Raw genomic sequence first — 22314 nt, forward strand, 5'->3', positions numbered from 1 at the left:
GGTGACAATTTCTCGCCTAGCTTTTCTGGGCTCCTGAATGCCATATCTGCTTATCATAGCTCAGCTATTATAGACAATTTTCACTATGTGCTATAGGTAAATCTGTACAATAGCTGGGCTATGATAGGCAAATATGGCTTTCAGTAGCCTAGAAAAGCTGGGTGACAATTTCTCACCTAGCTTTTTCATGCTCCTGATTGCCATATCTGCTTATCATAGCTCATCTACCATAAGCAGGCATACCATTCTGGAGCATGGAAAAGCTAGGTGACAAAATTGTCACCCAGCTTTTCTGGGCTCCTGAATGGCAAGTCAGTTCATACCTGGTGGACTAGTGGTACCTTTGGGGGAAGACTGTCTCCAGGCCTTCTGTAATTTTCTCCGGCGGCAGGACCTCTTTTGGTGTGGCGGCACACAGCAGTTTGGGCGCGGGCCGGAGGGAGGATGAGTCTCGTACGCCGGCCTGGTCACGTGTGGGACGCAGGTCAGCAGGGTACGTGTCGCAGCGCCAGCGATGTCACCAAGAGGCCTAAGGTAAGCCAGTGGGCCGGCCTGGGACAACGCAGGGCCGGCCCACTTTAATAATAATGCTATGGCGGCCACCGGGTGGCCTGTGCGTGCTGGCATGCGGGCGGCCTGTGCGTGCTGGCTGCCTGGTGACCGGCCTGTGCGGGTGGGCGGGCGGCTTTTGCGGGTGTGCGGGCGGCCTGTGCGGGCCGCTAGTGGGCCTATTTTCGGCCTATTTCACTGCAGTCTGATGGCCCGGCCCATCGGGCATTTGCCCGCTATGCCCAATGCCCAGTCCGGCCCTGGTGCCAGGGAACATTTGTAATGGGCAGAGGCATCAGAAGACCTGATGGTCTGGAAAGGTGTCAGAAACAGAAACGTATTTGCAGAAATCTTTTGTGGGCAAGGGCCACAAATAGTGTCAGACATAACTCAAGAGTTTTAAATACTCTTGGGTGGCCAGCATATTTGGAGTCATGTCCCCAAACTAATATGTGTTTTCTTTTAGCTGTTCGCATGTAAATCCTCCCCTGATAAATGTTCTTGCTTAACCCCTTAACAACCATACAATCATGGACATGTATACACGTCCAGGTGGGATGCAAGTTCCCGCACATGGACAAGTGGGTACTGCCCACGAGATCACGGTAGGGACTCGGCTATATCACACAGGCGGGACCCTGCCGCACTGCCCAGACTGAAGCAAACTTCAGTCCTGGCAGTTTTAACCCTTACAGCCGCAGGCTCTGTTTTGACAGAGGGAGGGAGTTCCCTCTGTCTTCCCTGCCGCACCCAGCAGCGCCATCATAGGGTGTTGTGTGAAATACCAGGCAGGTGGGGGCTTGCAACTTTGGTCCCGTTAGTGTAAGCATTACAGCCGCGGTTGGAAGTGACCGTGAGCTGTAAGGAGCTTGAGAGAGGGAGGGGGCCCCTTCTGTCTCTCTCCAGCAGCACCCCACAATGATCACGGGGTGCTGCATGTTACCTGGGCAGCCAGAGGTCTTACAAAGACCCCCCAGGCCTGCCCCAGTAACCGCCTGTCAGGATATGCCTGGTAGGCAGCATATTACTACAATGCTTTTGAATACAAAGTATTCCAAAGCATTAAAAAATAAGTATAAATAAAATAAAATAAAAAAATAAATAAAAGTGTGAAAAACAAAAAAGTGTAAAAAAGTGTTAAAAAATAAGTGTAAAAAATTTAATAAAAATACATTACATTTCTTACATAAAAAAAATTATAAAAAATAAAAACACACAATGTGTAAGGTCCCACGGAGCACATGCACAGCGTATTACATGCTGTGGATGCCCCGCCAGCAATCACAATAGTGAGCTCCCTGCCGCAGCTGGGTAGCTTTGTGCGTCGACTCATCGCAGCGGATTTCCCGCTGGCAGTCATGAGGGGACACACTGAGCTACCGCAGCAGTGAGCTCACTGAGGTGACTGCCAGCTGGTCATCCGCAGTGTAAAATACACTGCTGATGTGCTCCGTGTGACCCTACCTTTATTTAAAAAATTTACAAAGGCCCCAGCATTACGTAAAAAAAATTATGCCAACATATATTGTAGCAACCCCATTCATTTCCGAACAAAACTGCTACAGTATATGGTGGCATCCCTTTTTTGACATGACAACAGACACCCAACAAAATAAAAATCATTTTTTTCACAAATTTTTTTTTCAACGCCCAGTGATGGATATATTCATCATGAGCGGGTGCTTATTCCCACAACATGATGGATATATCCATCAGGAACTGCAGATGTTTGCTGACAGCTTCGTGTCACTGCTAGCCGACCAAGGACCGATCAGAACGGTCCCTGGTCAAGCTAATACATATTTCTTTCTAAGAAAAAAATCTTGTGGTCGCTTGTGGGGGTGCGGTATCGTTCTGCCAGTTCCAATCCTTTGCAGGCATGGAGTGGGGTCTATTATTCATATATTGATGCCCTGAAAGCCAAAGGGGGCTCCTCTCATTCTGGGTCCTACCAGGTAGTCTGGAAACCAGATATGGCCTAAGTGGGGGTACTGCTCAGCCCAGGACGAACAGCAAACTAAAATATGGGGTGCATTTCCTCCATTTCAATAGCAATGTACCAAAATCATGTCCCACAAATAAAGAATTTGTGGAAAAAAACTAATTTCTGATTTTTTCCACTGACTTTGAAATAATTCTAGCCACACAGTAAGGTCTCAACATTTTGCCCTTGGTGAATACTTTAGGGGGTGTAGTTTCGGAAATAGTGTCACTTCTGGGGGTGCGGTACTGAGCTACCCATCTGCAGCAGTGAGCTCACTCAGGTGACTGCCAGCTGGACATCCGCAGTGTAAAATACGCTGCTGATGTGCTCAGTGTGACCCTACCTTTATTAAAAAATTTTTACAAAGGCCCTAGCATTACGTAAAAAAAAAATTATGCCAACATATACTGTAGCAGCCCCATTCATTTTCGAACGAGACTGCTACAGTATATAGTGGCATCCCTTTTTTGACATGACAACGGACACCTCTAACATACTAATATGGAACAAGCAGCATAATAAGATTTAGGGTGCATTTCATTCATTTCAGAAGCTATTTTTAAAAAGTATCCCACAAATGATGCATTTGTGAAAAAAATAAACTAATTTAAATATTTTACACTGACCTATGCTAATACCATCAACACAAAAATGCCTAAAAGAATGCACTACTAACCCAAGTGAATACATTTTTTATGGTTCTGCCAGCTTCAATCCTTTGCAGGCATGGGGTGGGGCCTATACATTTTTATAATGATGTCCTGAAATCCAAATGGCACTCCTCTCCTTTTGGGTCCCACCATTTAGCAAAGCAACCAAATATGGCTTAAGTGGTGGTATTTCCGAACACGAGCAGCTCAATAAAATATAGGGTGCATTTCCTCCTTTTTAGATGGAATGAACAAAAAATACGTCCCACAAAGGATGCATTTGTGAAAAAAAGTGAATTTCAATTTTTTTCACTAACTTTGTAACAGTTCCAACCACACAAAAAGGACTCAAAGTACTCACTTTTGGTGTAGATGACTACTTTAGGGGGTGTAGTTTCCAAAATGGGTTCACTTGTGGGGGTTCTGTATGGTTCTGGCAGCAAAAACCCTTTGCAGTCATGAAGTGAGGCCTATAATCCATTCGGCCCAAAATGACACCCTGAAAGCCAAATGGCGCTGCTCTACTTCTGGGTCCTTCCACGCAGCCAAGGAACCAAGTATGGCCTTAGTGGGGTGTATTTCCGAACACGGGACAAGCAGCTCAACAAAATATAGGGTGCATTTCTTTCAATATCAGAAGTGATGTACAAAAAACATATCCCACAAATGATGCATTTGTGAAAAAAAGCTAATTTCAAATTTTTAACACTGACTTTAAACTATGGTGTTAAAATACTCACTATATCCACTAGTGAATACCTTGAGGGGTCCAGTTTTAAAAATGGGGTCATTTGGGTGGAGGGTCCTATGTTCTACCACCTCTACGTTTCTGCAAACCTTGCATAGCACATAAAAATTTCAAAATTTCAAGTAAAATTGTTAGGCTCATTTAAAATGTTTATTTAAAAAAAATGTTTTCAAGATAAAGTAGACATCTGAAAGTATAAGTTTTAAAAGCTATTTTCTCAGTAAGCATAAATATACGCCCATGGGAATTTCTGTCCCCGCCGCGCGCCAGGCAGTTACCGGACCGGGGTGACAGTGACTGCTGATATCTATCAGAAGGCACCCCGTGCAAATGCCCAGGGGGGTCATTAGACCCCCCCCCCATGTCATCGATGACTGTGCAGTGGTCTCTAAACTGTGACCCTCTAGGTCTTGCAAAACTACAACTCCTAGCATGCCCACACAGCAGTTTACTGTCTGGGCATGCTGAGAGTTGTAATTTTGCAACAGCTGGAGGCACACTGGTTGGAAAATACTGAGTTAGGTAACAGAACCTAACTTAAGGTTTTCCAACAAGTGTGCCTCCAGCTGTTGCAAAAGTACAACTCCCAGCATGCACGATCTGTCAGTACATGCTGGGAGTTGTAGTTTTGAAACAGCTGGAGGTTTGCCCCCTCATGTGAATGTACAGGGTATATTCACCCGGGCATGTTTACATTGAATTTCCTGCTTCAAAGGATGCAACACATTTTTTCGCCACAGCACAAAATCCTAGCGGGAAACTCACCGTAACCCGCCAGTGCGAATGTACCCTAAAAACACTACACTACACTAACACATAATAAAGAGTAAAATACTACATATACACCCCCTTACACTGCACCCCCCCCCCCCCCCCCAAAAAAAAAATGAAAAACGTTTTGTACGGCAGGGTTTCCAAAACGGAGCCTCCAGCTGTTGCAAAACAACAACTCCCAGCATTTCTGGACAGCCATTGACTGTCCAGGCATGCTGGGAGTTTAGCAACAGCTGAAGGCACCCTGTTTGGGAATCACTGGCATAGAATACCCCTAGGTCCACCCCTATGCAATCCCCAATTTAGTCCTCAAATGCGCCTGGGGCTCTCTCACATCGGAGCCCCGTCGTATTTCAAGGAAACTTTAGTGCCACATATGGGGTGTTTCCGTACTCGGGAGAAATTGCACTACAAACTTGGGGGACACCCACAGGTGTTTGAGGAATTTTCATTAAAGTTGGATGGGAAAAGGAAAAAAAAAAAGATTTTCACTAAAATGCTGGTGTTACCCTAAATTGATTCATTTTCAAAAGGGAAAATAGGAAAAAAGCCCCCCAAAATTTTATATCCCATTTCTTCTGAGTAAGAACATACCCCATATGTGGATGTAAAGTGCTCTGCAGGCAAACTACAATGCTCAAAAGAGAAGGAGCGCCATTGGGATTTTGGAGAGAAAATGTGTCCGGAATTGAAGGCCATGTGTGTTTACAAAGCCCCTATAGTGCCAGAACAATGGAGCCCCCCTCATGTAATGTAATAAGGGGATCAGTGAGCAATAACGCCCAGCAGATGTCTGACAGATTTTTGGAACAGTGGTCCGTGAAAATGAAAAATGTAATTTTTCATTTGCACAGCCCAATGTTTTAAAGATCTTTTAACCCCTTAAGGACATAGGGCGTATCCATACGCCCCCGTTTCCAAGTCCTTAAGGACCGAGGGCGTATGGATACGCCCTGAGCATTTCCGGCCCCCACTGCTAGCCGGAGGGGAGCCGGAGCCGGATGCCTGCTGAAATCGTTCAGCAGGCATCCCGGCATATCGCCCAGGGGGGTCATTATGTCCCCCCATGTCGGCGATTGCCGCAGATCGCTGGACAATTCAGTCCAGCGATCTGCGGCGGATTCCGGGTCAATGGGGTCTCCAGTGACCCGATGACCCGGAATTACTGGCTGATCGGGGCCGTCAGAGACGGCCCCGAACAGCCAGAGCCAGCAGGGGTGAGGTGGCACTGGTGCCACCTCACGATCGCCCTGATTCGTCGGCCGGATTACCGGCCGACCAATCAGGGCGCCTGCTGCGAGTGTCACTCCCGCAACCCGCTCCGCCCCTCTTCCGGAGGACGTGAGCGGGTGCGGGAAGACGACCCCGGGTGCTGGGGACCCCGATCCCCGGCGTCCCTGTTGGGATCGGGGCCCCAGGAGCGACGGCGGCGGCGAGGGACTGACCTGCAGTGTGGATCGTTGGAGGTGAGTGACAGCCTCCTGCTGTTGCTTAGCAACAGCTCCCAGCATGCAACAAGGGCATGCTGGGAGCTGTAGTTATGCAACAGCAGAAGGCAGACCACCACAACTCCCAGCATGCCCTTATGGGCATGCTGGGACTTGTAGTTTTGCAACAGCTGGAGGCACATTCTTTCTATGGAAAAGTGTACCTTCAGCTGTTGTGTAACTACAACTCCCAGCTTGCACAATCAGCTAAAGTGCATGCTGGGAGTTGTAGTGGTGCATCTGGTGGTTGCATAACTACAACTCCCAGCATGCCCGTTGGCTGTCGGTGACTGCTGAGAGTTGTAGTTTTGCAACAGCTGAAGGCACACTGAGTTAAGTAATAAACCAGTGTGTCTCCAGCTGTTGCATAACTACAATCCCCAGCATCCCCAGCCAAAGTAGTATGCCTCCGGCTGTTGCATAACTATAAGACCCAGCATGCCCTTCCGCTGTCCGTACATGCTGGGGGTTGTAGCTTTTGCAACAGCTGAAGGCACACTGGTTGCAAAACACTGAGTTTGTTACCAAACTCGGTGTTTCACAACCTGTGTGTCTCCAGCTGTTGCAAAACTACAACTCCCAGCATGCACTGATAGACCGTACATGCTGGGAGTTGTAGTTTTGCAACAGCTGGATGTCCCCCCCCCCCCCCCCAATGTGAATGTACAGGGTACACTCACATGGGCGGAGGATTACAGTAAGTATCCGGCTGCAAGTTTGAGCTGCAGCAAATTTTCTGCCGCTGCTCAAACTGCCAGCGAGAAACTACTGTGAACCCCCCGCCCGTGCGACTGTACCCTAAAAACACTACACTAACACAAAATAAAATAAAAAGTAAAAAACACTACATATACACATACCCCTACACAGCCCCCCTCCCCTCCCCAATAAAAATGAAAAACGTCTGGTACACCACTGTTTCCAGAACGGAGCCTCCAGCTGTTACAAAACAACTACTCCCAGTATTGCCAGATAGCCACTGACTGTCCAGGCATGCTGGGAGTTTTACAACAGCTGGAGGCACCCTGTTTGGGAATCACTGGCGTAGAATACCCCTATGTCCACCCCTATGCAAGTCCCTAATTTAGGCCTCAAATGCGCATGGCGCTCTCACTTTGGAGCCCTGTCGTATTTCAAGGCAACAGTTTAGGGACACATATGGGGTATCGCCGTACTCGCGAGAAATTGGGCTTCAAATTTTGGCGGATATTTTCTGCTATTACCCTTTTTAAAAATGTAAAATTTTTGGGAAACCAAGCATTTTAGGTAAAAAAAAAATTTTTTTTTTTACATATACAAAAGTCATGAAACACCTGTGGGGTATAAAGGTTCACTTAACCCCTTGTTACGTTCCCCGAGGGGTCTAGTTTCCAAAATGGTATGCCATGTGTTTTTTTTTTTTTGCTGTCCTGGCACCATAGGGGCTTCCTAAATGCGGCATGCCCCCATAGCAAAATTTGCTTTCAAAAAGCCAAATGTGACTCCTTCTCTTCTGAGACCTGTAGTGCGCCAGCAGAGCACTTTTCACCCCCATATGGGGTGTTTTCTGAATCGGGAGAAATTGGGCTTCAAATTTTGGGGGGTATTTTCTGCTATTACCCTTTTTAAAAATGTAAAATTTTTGAGAAACCAAGCATTTTAGGTAAAAAAAAAATAATTTTTTTTACATATGCAAAAGTCGTGAAACACCTGTGGGGTATTAAGGTTCACTTTACCCCTTGTTACGTTCCCTGAGGGGTCTAGTTTCCAAAATGGTATGCCATGTGTGTATTTTTGCTGTCCTGGCACCATAGGGGCTTCCTAAATGCGGCATGCCCCCAGAGCAAAATTTGCTTTCAAAAAGCCAAATGTGACTCCTTCTCTTCTGAGACCTGTAGTGCGCCAGCAGAGCAATTTTCACCCCCATATGGGGTGTTTTCTGAATCGGGAGAAATTGGGCTTCAAATTTTGGGGGGTATTTTCTGCTATTACACTTTTTAAAAATGTAAAATTTTTGGGAAATCAAGCATTTTAGGTAAAAAAAAATATTTTTTTTACATATGCAAAAGTCGTGAAACACCTGTGGGGTATTAAGGTTCACTTTACCCCTTGTTACGTTCCCTGAGGGGTCTAGTTTCCAAAATGGTATGCCATGTGTGTTTTTTTGCTGTCCTGGCACCATAGGGGCTTCCTAAAGGTGACATGCCCCCCAAAAAACATTTGTCGCTCCTTCCCTTCTGAGCCCTCTACTGCGCCCGCCGAACAATTAGACATATGAGGTATGTGCTTACTCGAGAGAAATTGGGTTTCAAATACAAGTAAAAATTTTCTCCTTTATACCCCTTGCAAAAATTCAAAAATTGGGTCTACAAGAACATGCGAGTGTAAAAAATGAAGATTTAGAATTTTCTCCTTCACTTTGCTGCTATTCCTGTGAAACACCTAAAGGGTTAATACACTTACTGAATGTCATTTTGAATACTTTGGGGAGTGTAGTTTTTATAATGGGGTCTTTTATGGGGTATTTCTAATATGAAGACCCTTCAAATCCACTTCAAACCTGAACTGGTCCATGAAAAATAGCGAGTTTGAAAATTTTGTGAAAAATTTCAAAATTGCTGCTGAACTTTGAAGCCCTCTGGTGTCTTCCAAAAGTAAAAACTCATAAATTTTATGATGCAAACATAAAGTAGACATATTGTATATGTGAACCTAAAAAAAATTTATTTTGAATATCCATTTTCCTTACAAGCAGAGAGCTTCAAAGTTAGAAAAATGCAAAATTTTCATTTTTTTCATCAAATTTGGGGATTTTTCACCAAGAAAGGATGCAAGTTACCATAAAATTTTACCACTAAGTTAAAGTAGAATATGTCACGAAAAAACAATCTCGGAATCAGAATGATAACTAAAAGCATCCCAGAGTTATTAATGTTTAAAGTGACAGTGGTCAGAATTGCAAAAAACGCTCCGGTCCTTAAGGTGAAAAAGGGCTCGGTCCTTAAGGGGTTCAACGCCAGTGGGGTGTAAATACTCACTGCACCTCTTATTAAATTCTGTAAGGGGTGTAGTTTCCAAAATGGGGTCACATGTGGGGGGGGTCCACTGTTCTGGCACCACGGGGGGTTTATAAATGCACATGGCCCCCAACTTCTATTCCAAACAAATTCTCTTTCCAAAAGCTCAATGGCACTCCTCCTCTTCTGAGCATTGTAGTGCGCCAACCGAGCACTTGATGTCCACACATGTGGTATTTCCATACTCAGAAGAAATGAGGTTACAAATTTTGGGGGTAATTTTCTACTATTACCGCTTGTAAAAATATAAAATTTGGGGAAAAACCAGCATTTTAGTGAATCATTTTTTCCATTTACACATTCAACTTCAACAAAAGGTCATCAACACCTGAGAGGTGTTAAGGCTCCCTGTACCCCTTGTTATGTTCCTTGAGGGGTATAGTTTCCAAAAAAGTATGTCGTGTTTTTTTTTTTTGCTGTTCTGGCACCATAGGGGCTTCCTAACTGCGACATGCCTCCCAAAAACCATTTCTGCAAAATTTGCTTTCCAAAAGCTAAATGTGACTCCTTCTCTTCTGAGCATTGTAGTTTGCCTGCAGAGCATTTTACGTCCACACATGGGATATTTCCATATTCAGAAGAGATGGGGTTAAAAATGTTGTGGGGGCATTTTTTTCCCAATACCTGGTAAATTTTTGGGGAAAAAATGCATTTTAGTGAAATTTTTTTTCATTTACACATCCGATTTAACGAAAAGTCGTCAAACACATGTGGGGTGTTAAGGCTCACTGTACCCCTTGTTAAGTGCCTTGAGGGGTGTAGTTTCCAAAATGGTATGCCACATGGGGTTTTTCTGCTGTTCTGGCACCATAGGGGATTCCTAAATGTGACATGCCCCCCAAAAAAATTTCAGAAAAACTCACTCTCCAAAAACCCATTGTCGCTCCTACCCTTCTGAGCCCTCTACTGCGCCCGCCGAACACTTGACATACACATATGAGGTATTTCTTTACTCGAGAGAAATTGGGTTACAAATTTTGAGAGGATTTTTCTCCTTTTACCCCTTGTAAAAATTCAAAAACTGGGTCTACAAGAACATGCGAGTGTAAAAAAGGAAAATTTAGAATTTTCTCCTGCCCTCCTTCCCTAAAGGGTTAACACACTTACTGAATGTTATTTTGAATATTTTGAGGGGTGCAGTTTTTATAATGGGGTCATTTATGGAGTATTTCCAATAAGAAAGCCCTTCAAATCCACTTCAAACATGAAATGGTCCATGAAAAATTCCCATTTAGAAAATTTTGTGGAAAATTGCTGCTGAACTTTGAAGCCCTCTGATGTCTTCCAAAAGTAAAAACATGTCAACTTTATGATGCAAACATAAAGTAGACATATTGTATTTGTGAATTAAAATATAATTCATTTGGAATGTCTATTTACCTTACAACCAGAGAGCTTCAAAACTTAGAAAAATGCAAGATTTTCAATTTTTTCAAGTGCAAGTATCGACAAAATGTTACCACTAACATAAAGTAGAATATGTCACAAAAAAACATTCTCTGAATCAGAATAAAAAGTAAAAGCATCCCAGAGTTATTGATGCTTAAAGTGACAGTGGTCAGATGTGCAAAAAACGCTCTGGTCCTTAAGGTGAAAAGTGGCTTGGTCCTTAAAGGGGTACTACCGTGGAAAACTTTTTTTTTTAAATAAACTGGTGCCAGAAAGTTAAACAGATTTGTAAATTACTTCTATTAAAAAATCTTAATCCTTCCAGTACTTTTTAGGGGCTGTATACTAAAGAGAAATCCAAAAAAGAAATGCATTTCCTGTTATGTCCTGACCACAGTGCTCTCTGCTGACCTCTGCTGTCCATTTTAGGAACTGGAGAAAAGTACTGGAAGGATTAAGATTTTTTAATAGAAATGATTTACAAATCTGTTTAACTTTCTGGCACTAGTTGATTTAAAAAAAAAGTTTTCCACGGTAATACCCCTTAAGGACGCAGGACGTAAATGCACGTCCTGGTGCGGTGGTACTTAACGCACCAGGACGTACATTTACGTCCTAAGCATAACCGCGGGCATCGGAGCGATGCCCGTGTCATGCGCGGCTGATCCCGGCTGCTGATCGCAGCCAGGGACCCGCCGGCAATGGCCGACGCCCGCGATCTCGCGGGCGTCCGCCATTAACCCCTCAGGTGCCGGGATCAATACAGATCCCGGCATCTGCGGCAGTGCGCGATTTGAATGAATGATCGGATCGCCCGCAGCGCTGCTGCAGGGATCCGATCATTCAGAACGCCGCACGGAGGTCCCCTCTCCTTCCTCTGTCCGGCTCCCGGCATCTCCTGCTCTGGTCTGTGATCGAGCAGACCAGAGCAGAAGATGACCGAAAACACTGATCTGTTCTATGTCCTATACATAGAACAGATCAATATTAGCAATCATGGTATTGCTATGAATAGTCCCCTATGGGGACTATTCAAGTGTAAAAAAAAATGTAAAAGTAAAAGTAAAAAAAAAGTGAAAAATCCCCTCCCCCAATAAAAAAGTAAAACGTCCGTTTTTTCCTATTTTACCCCCAAAAAGCGTAAATTTTTTTTAATAGACATCATTATTATATTTGGTATCACCGCGTGCGTAAATGTCCAAACTATTAAAATAAAATGTTAATGATCCCGTACGGTGAACGGCGTGAACGAAAAAAAAAAAAAGTCCCAAATTCCTACTTTTTTCATACATTTTATAAAAAAAAAAATTATAAAAAATGTATTAAAAGTTTTTTATATACAAATGTGGTATCAAAAACAAGTACAGATCATGGCGCAAAAAATGAGCCCCCATACCGCCGCTTATACGGAAAAATAAAAAAGTTAGAGGTCATCAAAATAAAGGGATTATAAACGTACTAATTTGGTTAAAAAGTTTGTGATTTTTTTTAAGCGCAACAATAATAGAAAAGTACGTAATAATGGGTATCATTTTAATCATATTGACCCTCAGAATAAAGAACACATGTCATTTTTACCATAAATTGTACGGCGTGAAAACGAAACCTTCCAAAATTAGCAAAATTGCGTTTTTCGTTTTAATTTCCCCACAAAAATAGTGTTTTTTGGTTGCGATACATTTTATGATATAATGAATTATGTCATTACAAAGGACAACTGGTCGCGCAAAAAACAAGCCCTCATACTAGTCTGTGGATGAAAATATAAAAGAGTTATGATTTTTAGAAGGCGAGGAGGAAAAAATGAAAACGTAAAAATTTAATTGTCTGAGTCCTTAAGGCCAAAATGGGCTGAGTCCTTAAGGGGTTAAGGGGTTAAATTACAAAAAAATATTTTTTTTCTGAAAATTTCATGACTTCTTTTGCATTGTAAAAAAAAAAAAAACTACAAATAATATCAGCTTACTCTTACTATGTACATGAAGTACAACTTGTGACAAAAAATAACAATATCAGAAATATGATTGGAAAAATGTTACCAGAGTTATTCTCTAATAAAGTCAGACATCTCTGATTTGAAAAAATGTTTGCCAGGTTTATAGAATGAAAGGAAAATGATAAGACATCTGCATTGAAGTTCTTATCCATGGAGCAAAAAAGCTGAAGGAAGTAAAAGGAAAAGAAGAAAAGCACATATCTGACTGAAACCAGGTTAAAGGGGTATTCCAAGAAAAATTTTTTTTTATATATCAACTGGCTCCAGAAAGTTGAACGCATTTGTAAATTACTTCTATTTAAAAAATCGTAATCCTTCCAATAATTGTCAGCTGCTGAAGTTGAGTTGTTCTTTTCTGTCTGACAACAGTGCTCTGCTCTCTGCTGACACCTCTGTCTGTCTTGGGAACTGCACAGAGTAGGAAGGTTTGGTATGGGGATTTGCTCTTACTCTGGATAGTTCCCGAGACACGTGTCATCAGAGAGCACTTAGAAAAGATCAACTCAATTTCAGCAGCTCATAAGTACTGAAAGCATAAAGATTTTTTTAATAGAAGTAATTTACAAATCTGTTTAACTTTCTGGAGCCAGTTGATATATACAGTATATATATATATATATATATATATATATATATATATATATATATAGTCTTTCCCTGGATAACCCCTTTAAGACACTGAGCTAAATGCAAGTAAGTTAGGGTTTTTATGGTCAGATGACCTAAGTGCATAGCCTCAAGACTTAAATTCATCCGAGGCCAGCTTGATGTCAACCAGCTCTTTGCCCCCAATAGATTTTCTCTGTTGAGGAGAATTTGGAAAGGTATCCACAATAGACCAGTTTTCCATTAGGATTTCTTTGAGATAGGACCGCTCCAGCTCTCACACATAAGGCTTTGATCCCCAGGAAAAATAGCTGAAAGGGGTACTCCGGTTGAAAACAAATGTCTTCAAATCACCTCCAGAAAATCATACAAGTTTTTAAATTACTTCTATTTAAAAATCTTTCAGGACTTGTCAGTTGCTGTATTCTTCAGAAGAAGTTGTGTAGTTCTTTCCAGTCTGACATAGTGCTCTCTGCTGCTACATCTGTCAATGTCAGGAACTGTACAGAGTGGGAGGTTTGCTATGGAGATTTGCATACTCTGGACAGTTCCTGACATGGAGAGAGGTAGCAGCAGAGGGCACTGTGGTCAGACTGGAAAGAACTACACAACTTCCTCTTGAGCATCCAGCAGCTGATAAGTACTGGAAGGATTTAGATGCTTAAATAGAAGTAATTTACAAATCTGTATAATTTTCTGGCACCAGTTGATTTTAAGACATTTGTTTTCCATCAGAGTACCCCCTTTAAAAACATCTGGTGATGCAGAAAACCAATTTAGCTAATCGAAAAAAAACTTTTTGGCAAACCAAAACATTTATGGATGCGATAAATATTAAGAGGAAAGCGTTCAGACTACTAATACAAGAAGCTAGTGGGGAAACATTATAAGGAGTAAATTCTGTAAAAAAAAATAAATAAAACTAGCAAAAATTGCAACAAAGAATGATTGCCAGAGAAAGTAAAAAAAGAAAAAAAAAAAAAAAAAAATATATATATATATATATATATATATATATATATATATATTCTTCATCTACATAAATAATAAGAAACTTAAAACTGAAAATGTTGGCACCTTAAAGGAGTAGTGCAGTGAAAAATAACTTATTCCCTATCCAAAAGATACAGTCAAGGGAAGTGTGAGATGAGCTGTGATTGGCTGAGACCCCCCCCCCCCAGCTCTAAACTGTAACTGAACTCTACAGTGTACTCAGATCTGCCCAGCAGCTGCAAAAGGGAGAAGAAATATCCAGCACAAGCTTTAGCACAATACTTAGCACTATGCACTGAAGACATCAGGATTCTTCAGCAGTGTTTCACAATCAGGGTGCCTTCGGCTGTTTCAAAACTACAACTCCCAGCCTTTGGCTGTCCAGGCATGCTGGGAGTGGTAGTTTTGCAATAGCTGGAGGCACCTTGACTGAGAAACCCTGCTCTACAGTCTAGCTCAGGCCAAAGGAAAAGGGAGCTGGAATATTCAGCTCTATAAACTCTATACACTGTGCTGAGCTGAGGTCTCACCCGCATTTCCCGACTTTTGTCTCCGTCAGGCTGCAGGAAACAATCTGCTAGCAGGACTGCAGGCAGGACCAGAGGAAGTACCCCTGTTGGCCAAAATTTTAGGAGTTTCATTTTACACATAACATTTTATTAAGAAGTTTATTAGAAAAGCAATTTAAATAGGCTTATCTATAATATATTTCATTGATGGTGACAGGTACCATACTTCTATAGAGACAGTAGATTTCCTTCTCCACCAGTTTTCTTCTTCTGTAGCCTGTTCAGTGGTATACCTATAGTTCAATTTATGTATAGATGAACCACAGACAGTGGGTCGCCTCTCAATGAAGGTTGCTATTGTAACCTCTGCAGTGGAAGCTTGAAAAGTGAATGGTGAAAAAGCTTGAATGGTGAATCGTGCTGAGGTGTCCATTTGGATCACAAGTTCTTTTTATTAGATAAAATGACAAAAGGCTAGATTAGAATATCCTTGGCCCATATGGCAGTACTATCTGTATAGTAGCCCTTTTAGTAGAATTAAAGAGTACCTGTCACTAAATAAACTTTTCTAAACTCAGGCTATGTTCCCTAACTACTCCTAACACTCCTCTACTCATAACACTCCTAAGGCTCTGTTCAGCTTTTAGTCTGTGCAGCTGCTTTCAGTGAGGCTCTTTGCAGCTGTCAATCAAGCACAGTGCAGAGAAATAATTCCCGAGTTTGGTCTCCTGCCATTAAAAGCAGGAGAACAAAATCTGAGATTTTGACCAAACAGCATGTGTTCTGGCCAAGAAGGGAGACCCCTGGTGGCCAGAAGTATACTGCTGAAAAACTAACATAATTTTTTTTTATTTTTTTATTTTTTATGGAAGCCAATTACAAAAATATAAAAAATATTAAAAATCATGTTTAATGACAGTGCCCGTTTAAGGCATTATCATATGGCATATAGTCATGTTGTTTTTGTAGCAGAAAGAGCAACAATTTCAAAAAGGACGTTATTGTGAAAAAAAACTTTCCCATTTACTTCTATGGGAGGTGGAGAACTGAGAAAAGATAAGCATCTTAGTGCATAAGTTAAGCCTATAAAACTTTAATTTTATTATTGTTACAATAAAAACATCCTATTTTAAATAGTGTTTTTGTGTTATTTATTCCATAACCACAAGATGAAAGCCAGATGGACTAGGTCCTATGTTGGTCCAAACCTACCACACAATACAGTATTCTGCACTTCTCTGAGTATTTTTGCACCTACTCAAATGAAAATTGAACAAAGGACATACGTATAAACTAAGCAAATCCCTACCCACAAGCTCCCGAGCACATGCCTCCCAGCTCAAGGGGACTTAATATATATCTAAATTTACTTCACCGTCAATGCGCTTCTGTCACCAATTATATAGGCAATCACATCAGGATGGTGACTATTACAATAAACATGACATATGTGCCAAATACTGGTTGTCAATGTGTGTATATAACAACCAACAATTGTTAGTATGGTGGCACAATGGTGCCCATAACAAATAATTAGTATAATTTTCTTTGGGTATAAACAGTATTATTTACAAATAATGCAGTAGGATATTGGAGCCGTGGCTCCTAATCTTATCACCAGGGTGCTCAGGTCACCTCCCCCCTAATCCCCCAAACAACATCTAATTGGTTGAGTTTATCAGCCCCCATAAAGGGATGTTATACGTGTGGCCACTGTAGGGAGGGAATAAGAGAATTCCGATGGAGAATTCTTTAACACATTGGAGACATCCACAATACCAAAGATAAAGTTAAAATTGGTTTGAATTTAAAAACTTCATCCATCTCCAAGAGGTGGCAACCTAGACAGACTTTTATTACAGAGAGAAAGTATCTTCAACCTCCAGACAGCTACCCCCTTGGGTCTCAATGAACAGTTGGACTATGGGTGTTTTTGTATAAGCCTATAAGGAGTTAGCACTGTCCTTATCAAGGATGCAACAGGGTATACCAGGAGGTTCCCATGCGGACAAGCAGGGCTCTTTGCAATGAGACTCTATGATATGTTCCTGGCTCACACATTAGGATAATTGAAAAGCCTGGATCCTGCACAGAGCCCTGCTTGTCCTCCCCTCACTTCTTGTAACATAGTAACATAGTTGATAAGGTTGAAAAAAGACCAGAGTCCATCAAGTTCAACCTATATCCTTAATGAGTCCCTACTGAGTTGATCCAGAGGAAGGCAAAAAAAAACCCTCATACTAGAGGTAGAAATTCCTTCCTGACTCCAAATATGGCAGTCAGAATAAATCTCTGGATCAACGTTCTGTCCCTATAAATCTAGTATCCCTAACCAGCGATGTTATTATTCTCCTTTTTTTAACTCTTTTACAGAGTTCACCATGACCACCTCCTTCTGGAGAGAATTCCGCAGTCTCACTGCTCTTACAATAAAGAACCCCCGTCTGTGCTGGTGTAGAAACTTTCTTTCCTCTAGGCGTAGAGGATGCCCCCTTGTTATAGATACAGTCCTGGGTATGAAAAAATCATTGGAGAGATCTCTGTACTGCCCCCTGATATATTTATACATAGTTATTAGGTCACCCCCTAAGCCTTCTTTTTTCTAAACTAAATAACCCTAATACTGATAATCTTTCTGGGTTCTGTAGTCCTCTCATTCCCCGTATTACCCTGGTTGCCCGTCTTTGAACCCTCTCCAGCTCCACTATATCTTTCTTGTACACTGGTGCCCACTACTGTATTGTGTTTGTACTCCTCACAGGACACACAGGCAATAGCTGCAGGGAGAGCATTTTTTTACCCACAAATATACAAAAAATTTTATGAATATATATTACAAATATACATATAAAAGTATTATCTACCTTATATCAAAAGTTTTTTTTTACGACAGGTACCCTTTAAAATGAAGAAGTGAAGTGAGATTTACCACTCTGTTAACCGAATCACTATTATACAGTATATGTCCCTATCCCTATCAATTATTAACTACTTATGTTGTGCTACAGGGGTTCAAGGAATACCTAATCACTTCTTGATGCCAGGGCACCGTTAGCTTATACACGGTCTGAGGTTGGAGACATCTTCTCCTGGGCCAGACACGGGGAGTAAAGAAACACACCGATGTTGGGTTACGGATAACTGCCTTTTACTGAGCAGGGTGCAGATGTTATCACATGCAGACAGCATGGAGCAGAGTGGAGAGGATGCAGTGTAACCCTTTGGGAGCCCTAATGCCTTGCTGGTAATTATGGTTCTTTTCCCCCAATTGAGTAATACTGTCTTGATATGAGACTGAAGATTCTCCAGGCTTGCTAGGATTCTGACAAGGTCCTGTTACTTTCTCCGTCAAGGCTTGACTTTCCACTGTAGAGGGGATCACTTGCAGAATGGCTTGATAGGATTAAAAAGAGATTTGTTCTTGGACTTCCCTCAGAGCTTCTCCACACACTTTCACTCCTTTACCACACTTGTGCTCAGCATACCGCTCCAGACTAAATTGGGGCAACTCCTCCCCCAATTCACTATATACTACAAAATTTAGGGGTTTCCATTGGGCAGGCAGGATCGCATGGCTTACACTGCTCCTCTGCTCTTAAAGGTATAACACACATAAATAATATATTTTAGAGTGCATAATACAATATATGACAAAGTGCTCAAACATATTAAATAAGATAACCAGTCTCTTAGTGGGCCCAACACCTGTGCCGCAGGTCTGCCCAAGGAGATCCACAGCCCACAGGACAGCCTTTGGTGTTGGGGCACCACACTTATGGTACCTCTGTCACTGGTATTTAGCTAAAAATCTTGCCAATAAATACTTATTGAAACACAGGTTAACAAGCGTCTTACCCATTGCCACATAGCATAGTATTTGTTTTCACAAGACGCGAGTCTAACACACTCCCTAGTCCACTGTCATTTAGGTGGACGTGTTCTTATGACATGGTCGCCTGGAACGGATATGATATCAGATGCACATTACTCCCCACAGAGAGATTGATATCCAGCCACCATACCGGCTCTCTGCTAGACAGGCTACGCTCCCCCAGGCTTAGCTAATGTTCATCGGATAGCTTCATAACTGTGAGTACGGGCATTACAGTAACAGTAAGCCTGACGTCTGTTTGCTTATACCGTCCCTCGTTTTTTTTCTTCTTAGGTCAGAAGTTACAAGCACACCAGTTATAAGATTAGGAGCCACTGCTCCAATATTCTACTACATTATTTGTAAATCTCTTACAGGATTTCATACAGTTTGTACCCACAGGATATGATACACATTTTTTGTTATGGGCACCATTGTGCCACCATACTAACAATTATTGGTTGTTATATACACACGTTGACAGCCGGTAGGGACATGCTTAGTTTATACGTATAAATAGAGAAAAAATAGAGGGCCCAGGAAGGCGCCTAGTGCATTACCCTAGGAGGCACACAAAGTGGGGACAGGTCAGGGGTCTGTTAGATGGCCGCTCACCTGGAGCGTATATGAAATACGCATATAACCTCAATTGAGGTAATGGTGTAGGAGTCCGTGCAGGTCCGCAGGTCACAGGATAAGTCCAAAGGAGATCCTGAATTGGAGCTGGTACAGCAGGAAAAAGATGACCTTTAGCCAGGCGCTCGGAGGTCCAAAAGATGTCACAACCAAATCATGGGAGTGGATAAAGGTTCAAGCTTTATTTATAGGTGACAATAACGCGTATCGGGGTTAGCATACCCCTTCTTCAGATTGACAGATTACTGCAGTACAATCAAACAGAGAGCTTTTTATACACATGGCAATTGAAAACAAAATGGTAGTGGGGTCACAGGGTCAGAGTGGTAAGTACAGATAGAACAATTTTAAAGTGTAGTATATGAAAATTAGTTGTTTTAAATGACTTTTATATTGGTTACCTATCAGTAGGCAGCCAATAATTCATAATAAAAAGAAGGGATAGTGTATATTAACTTTTAGTAGGCAGGAAATTTCTTTCTCAGTTCGGTTCAAAGAATGGAATGAGGCTTGACACACACTCTGAGCTAAGTTCATTACTCCGAACGCTGTGTGTGGGCTGTGTGTCCCGTTATATAGTGACGGGACATCGTGGCGGAAAAATTACTGCATGCAGTAATTTTTCCGCCACGATGTCCCGTCACTGTATAACGTCCGTAATGAATTATGGGCATATACTGGTGCAAACAGGCAGTTACAAAATCCCATAGGCTGCAATGCGATTTAGTCACAGCCGTCAGGGGTTTTGTAACGGACGGTTTTCCCCGATATAGTGACGGAACTTCTGACGGAAGTTCCTAAACGGAAAAATTTCATAGTGTGAAAGAGGCCTCACATGTGGCCCTTACCCCACACACGCCCTTGTCATTAGAGGCGGGGAACTGAGCAGAAAAGTAGTGACAAGACACTTCTTTTCCACCTGGTAAAATGCTGAAGCTCCCATTGAAGTCAATAATAGTGTTGAGCGGCATAGGCCATATTCGAATTCGCGAATATTCGCGAATATATGGACGAATATTCGTCATATGTTCGCAAATATTCGCATATTAGGAATATTCTCGTTTTATTTTCGCATATACGAAACATTTGCGTATGCGAAAATAACTTATGCGAAAATTCGCATATACAAAAATTAACATAAGCAAAAGTTCGCATATGCGAAAATTAGCATATGGTTATTTTCGCATATGCGAAAATTTGCACACCAGTCTCACACAGTAGTATTAGAGCCTTCTTTACACCACACAAGCTGGAAGCAGAAAGGGGTGATCACTGTGATGTTTACTGTGAAAAAAAAAAAAAAAATAATATTCGTAATTACGAATATATAGCGCTATATTTGCGAATATTCGCAAATTCGCGAATATGCGATATTCGCAAATAAAATTCGTATTGCGAATATTCGCGAGCAACACTAGTCAATAAGAATGTTGTAGCTGGTTCCCTTACTGCCATCTCTTTCCTTTAGGAGCATCTCTGCCTATGGGCACAGACTATGCCCATATGTACATGCCCTTAGTAGGATTCTGCAGTCTCTCTTGTATCACTTTCGCCCAAGTTTCCTGCCACTAGTAATTTAGCAGATTTTTTTTTTAAAGGTCTGTTGGTTTTGACATACGATAGATATATACCAATAGGAATAAAAAATTATATACTTTGATATTTACAATACGGTAATCTCTATGGGAAATAACCATATTTTATATTTCCTATTTTGTATCCATGAGGACAGGTGTGTTTAGTGTAACAGTAAAAAGCATCATTTACCGAAAGTCTTAATTAAAGTCATTTATTACTCCTTGAAGTGAAAATGTAACTTATTATTTCTGACTTCCTAATGAATCCCATGAGGTCTGACACTAGGGATTTATTATGTGATAAATATGTGGAAGGTTCATAGTTCATGAACCAGTGTGTACCAGGTGTGGAGAGGTAAGAGAACTTTTCCAGTTTGATGACATGCGACCGTATCTTACTAAAGGATTTGGTGTAACAATGTAAATAGTTGACCAACTAGAACAGCTCCTTGTCTGAAGGGTAACAAATATCTTTGATATGGTTCCAGAACTCCTAGATAACCCATAGGCACTAAGTGAAATGCAAATGTCCCTGCATTATGAATATAGATAAAAAATCATGCACAATAAAGAAGGAAGGTGTGGTACTCACCCAATGCTGGAACATTGCGGGACAGAACACAGACAAATACAGCAGCGCCACACCTTTCTTCTTTATTGTGCTGTATTTGGATGGCACAGATTTTAGAATGCATGAGCACTGCCCGCAGCTCTGAATAAAATACCTTTTCCTAACTATATGCCATTGTGTATTGCAGAAAACCTGTCAGACCATTACGCATAAAGTAGTTTTAGCTGTGTTGCTTATGTGTACATATGTTTTAGTTTTGTAGATTCTACATTACATTCGGTTCTTCACAATGCCAGCACTGTGAGGCAGGAGTTGGATGCTGGATCCTGCTGCTTACCTGCCAATGAATGAAAGCTTTGTTCCAATGCATAGTCATAGGAAGAAAGCTGTTAATCTGTGGTAGGTGGGTGGGGGTAGCTTGAATCTCCTTATATCCATGGACACCTGCCTTACAGCACTAACAACAATGCGCATTGCAACAAATAACATGTAAATTCCACAAAACTAAAACACTTGCACGCATAAATGAGATACAGCTAAACACTACTTTAAGCTGCAGAATGCCTGCCCAAGAACCCTTCACTATATTCTTTTTATTCAACATGAGTTATTTCAATGGATTTATAAAAAGTGCATCTATCTATCTATCATCTATCTATCTAAGACGAAAATGATCCTTGCAGCACACCTGTATAGTGCAAAAGTGTAGAAGTTTATTCACCCATCAGGACATACAACGTTTCAGCGGCATCACGTCACCATTGGTGGCGTGATGCCGCTGAAACGTTGTATGTCCTGATGGGTGAATAAACTTCTACACTTTTGCACTATACGGGTGTGCTGCAAGGATCATTTTCGTCTTGGATGTACCTTCACGGTCTGCGATTGAGACTGTGCTTCACTGCTTGCTTGCACCCC

At 41.8% G+C, this 22314-nt stretch overlaps 1 protein-coding gene across 1 annotated transcript in view; it reads left to right on the forward strand.

Annotated features, from left to right (window-relative positions):
• The first annotated feature begins 345 nt into the window (after window positions 1–345).
• Window positions 346–22314, forward strand: part of LOC130356416 (olfactory receptor class A-like protein 1) — a 47128-nt gene continuing 25159 nt past the window's right edge. The window contains exon 1 of the mRNA XM_056557947.1: window positions 346–534. Coding sequence (XP_056413922.1) covers window positions 445–534 — 90 coding nt within the window. The 5' untranslated portion in view covers window positions 346–444. The remainder of the gene's footprint in view (window positions 535–22314) is intronic.

Source organism: Hyla sarda, chromosome 2 (genome assembly GCF_029499605.1).
Source record: "Hyla sarda isolate aHylSar1 chromosome 2, aHylSar1.hap1, whole genome shotgun sequence".
NCBI classification, from domain to species: Eukaryota; Metazoa; Chordata; class Amphibia; order Anura; family Hylidae; genus Hyla; species Hyla sarda.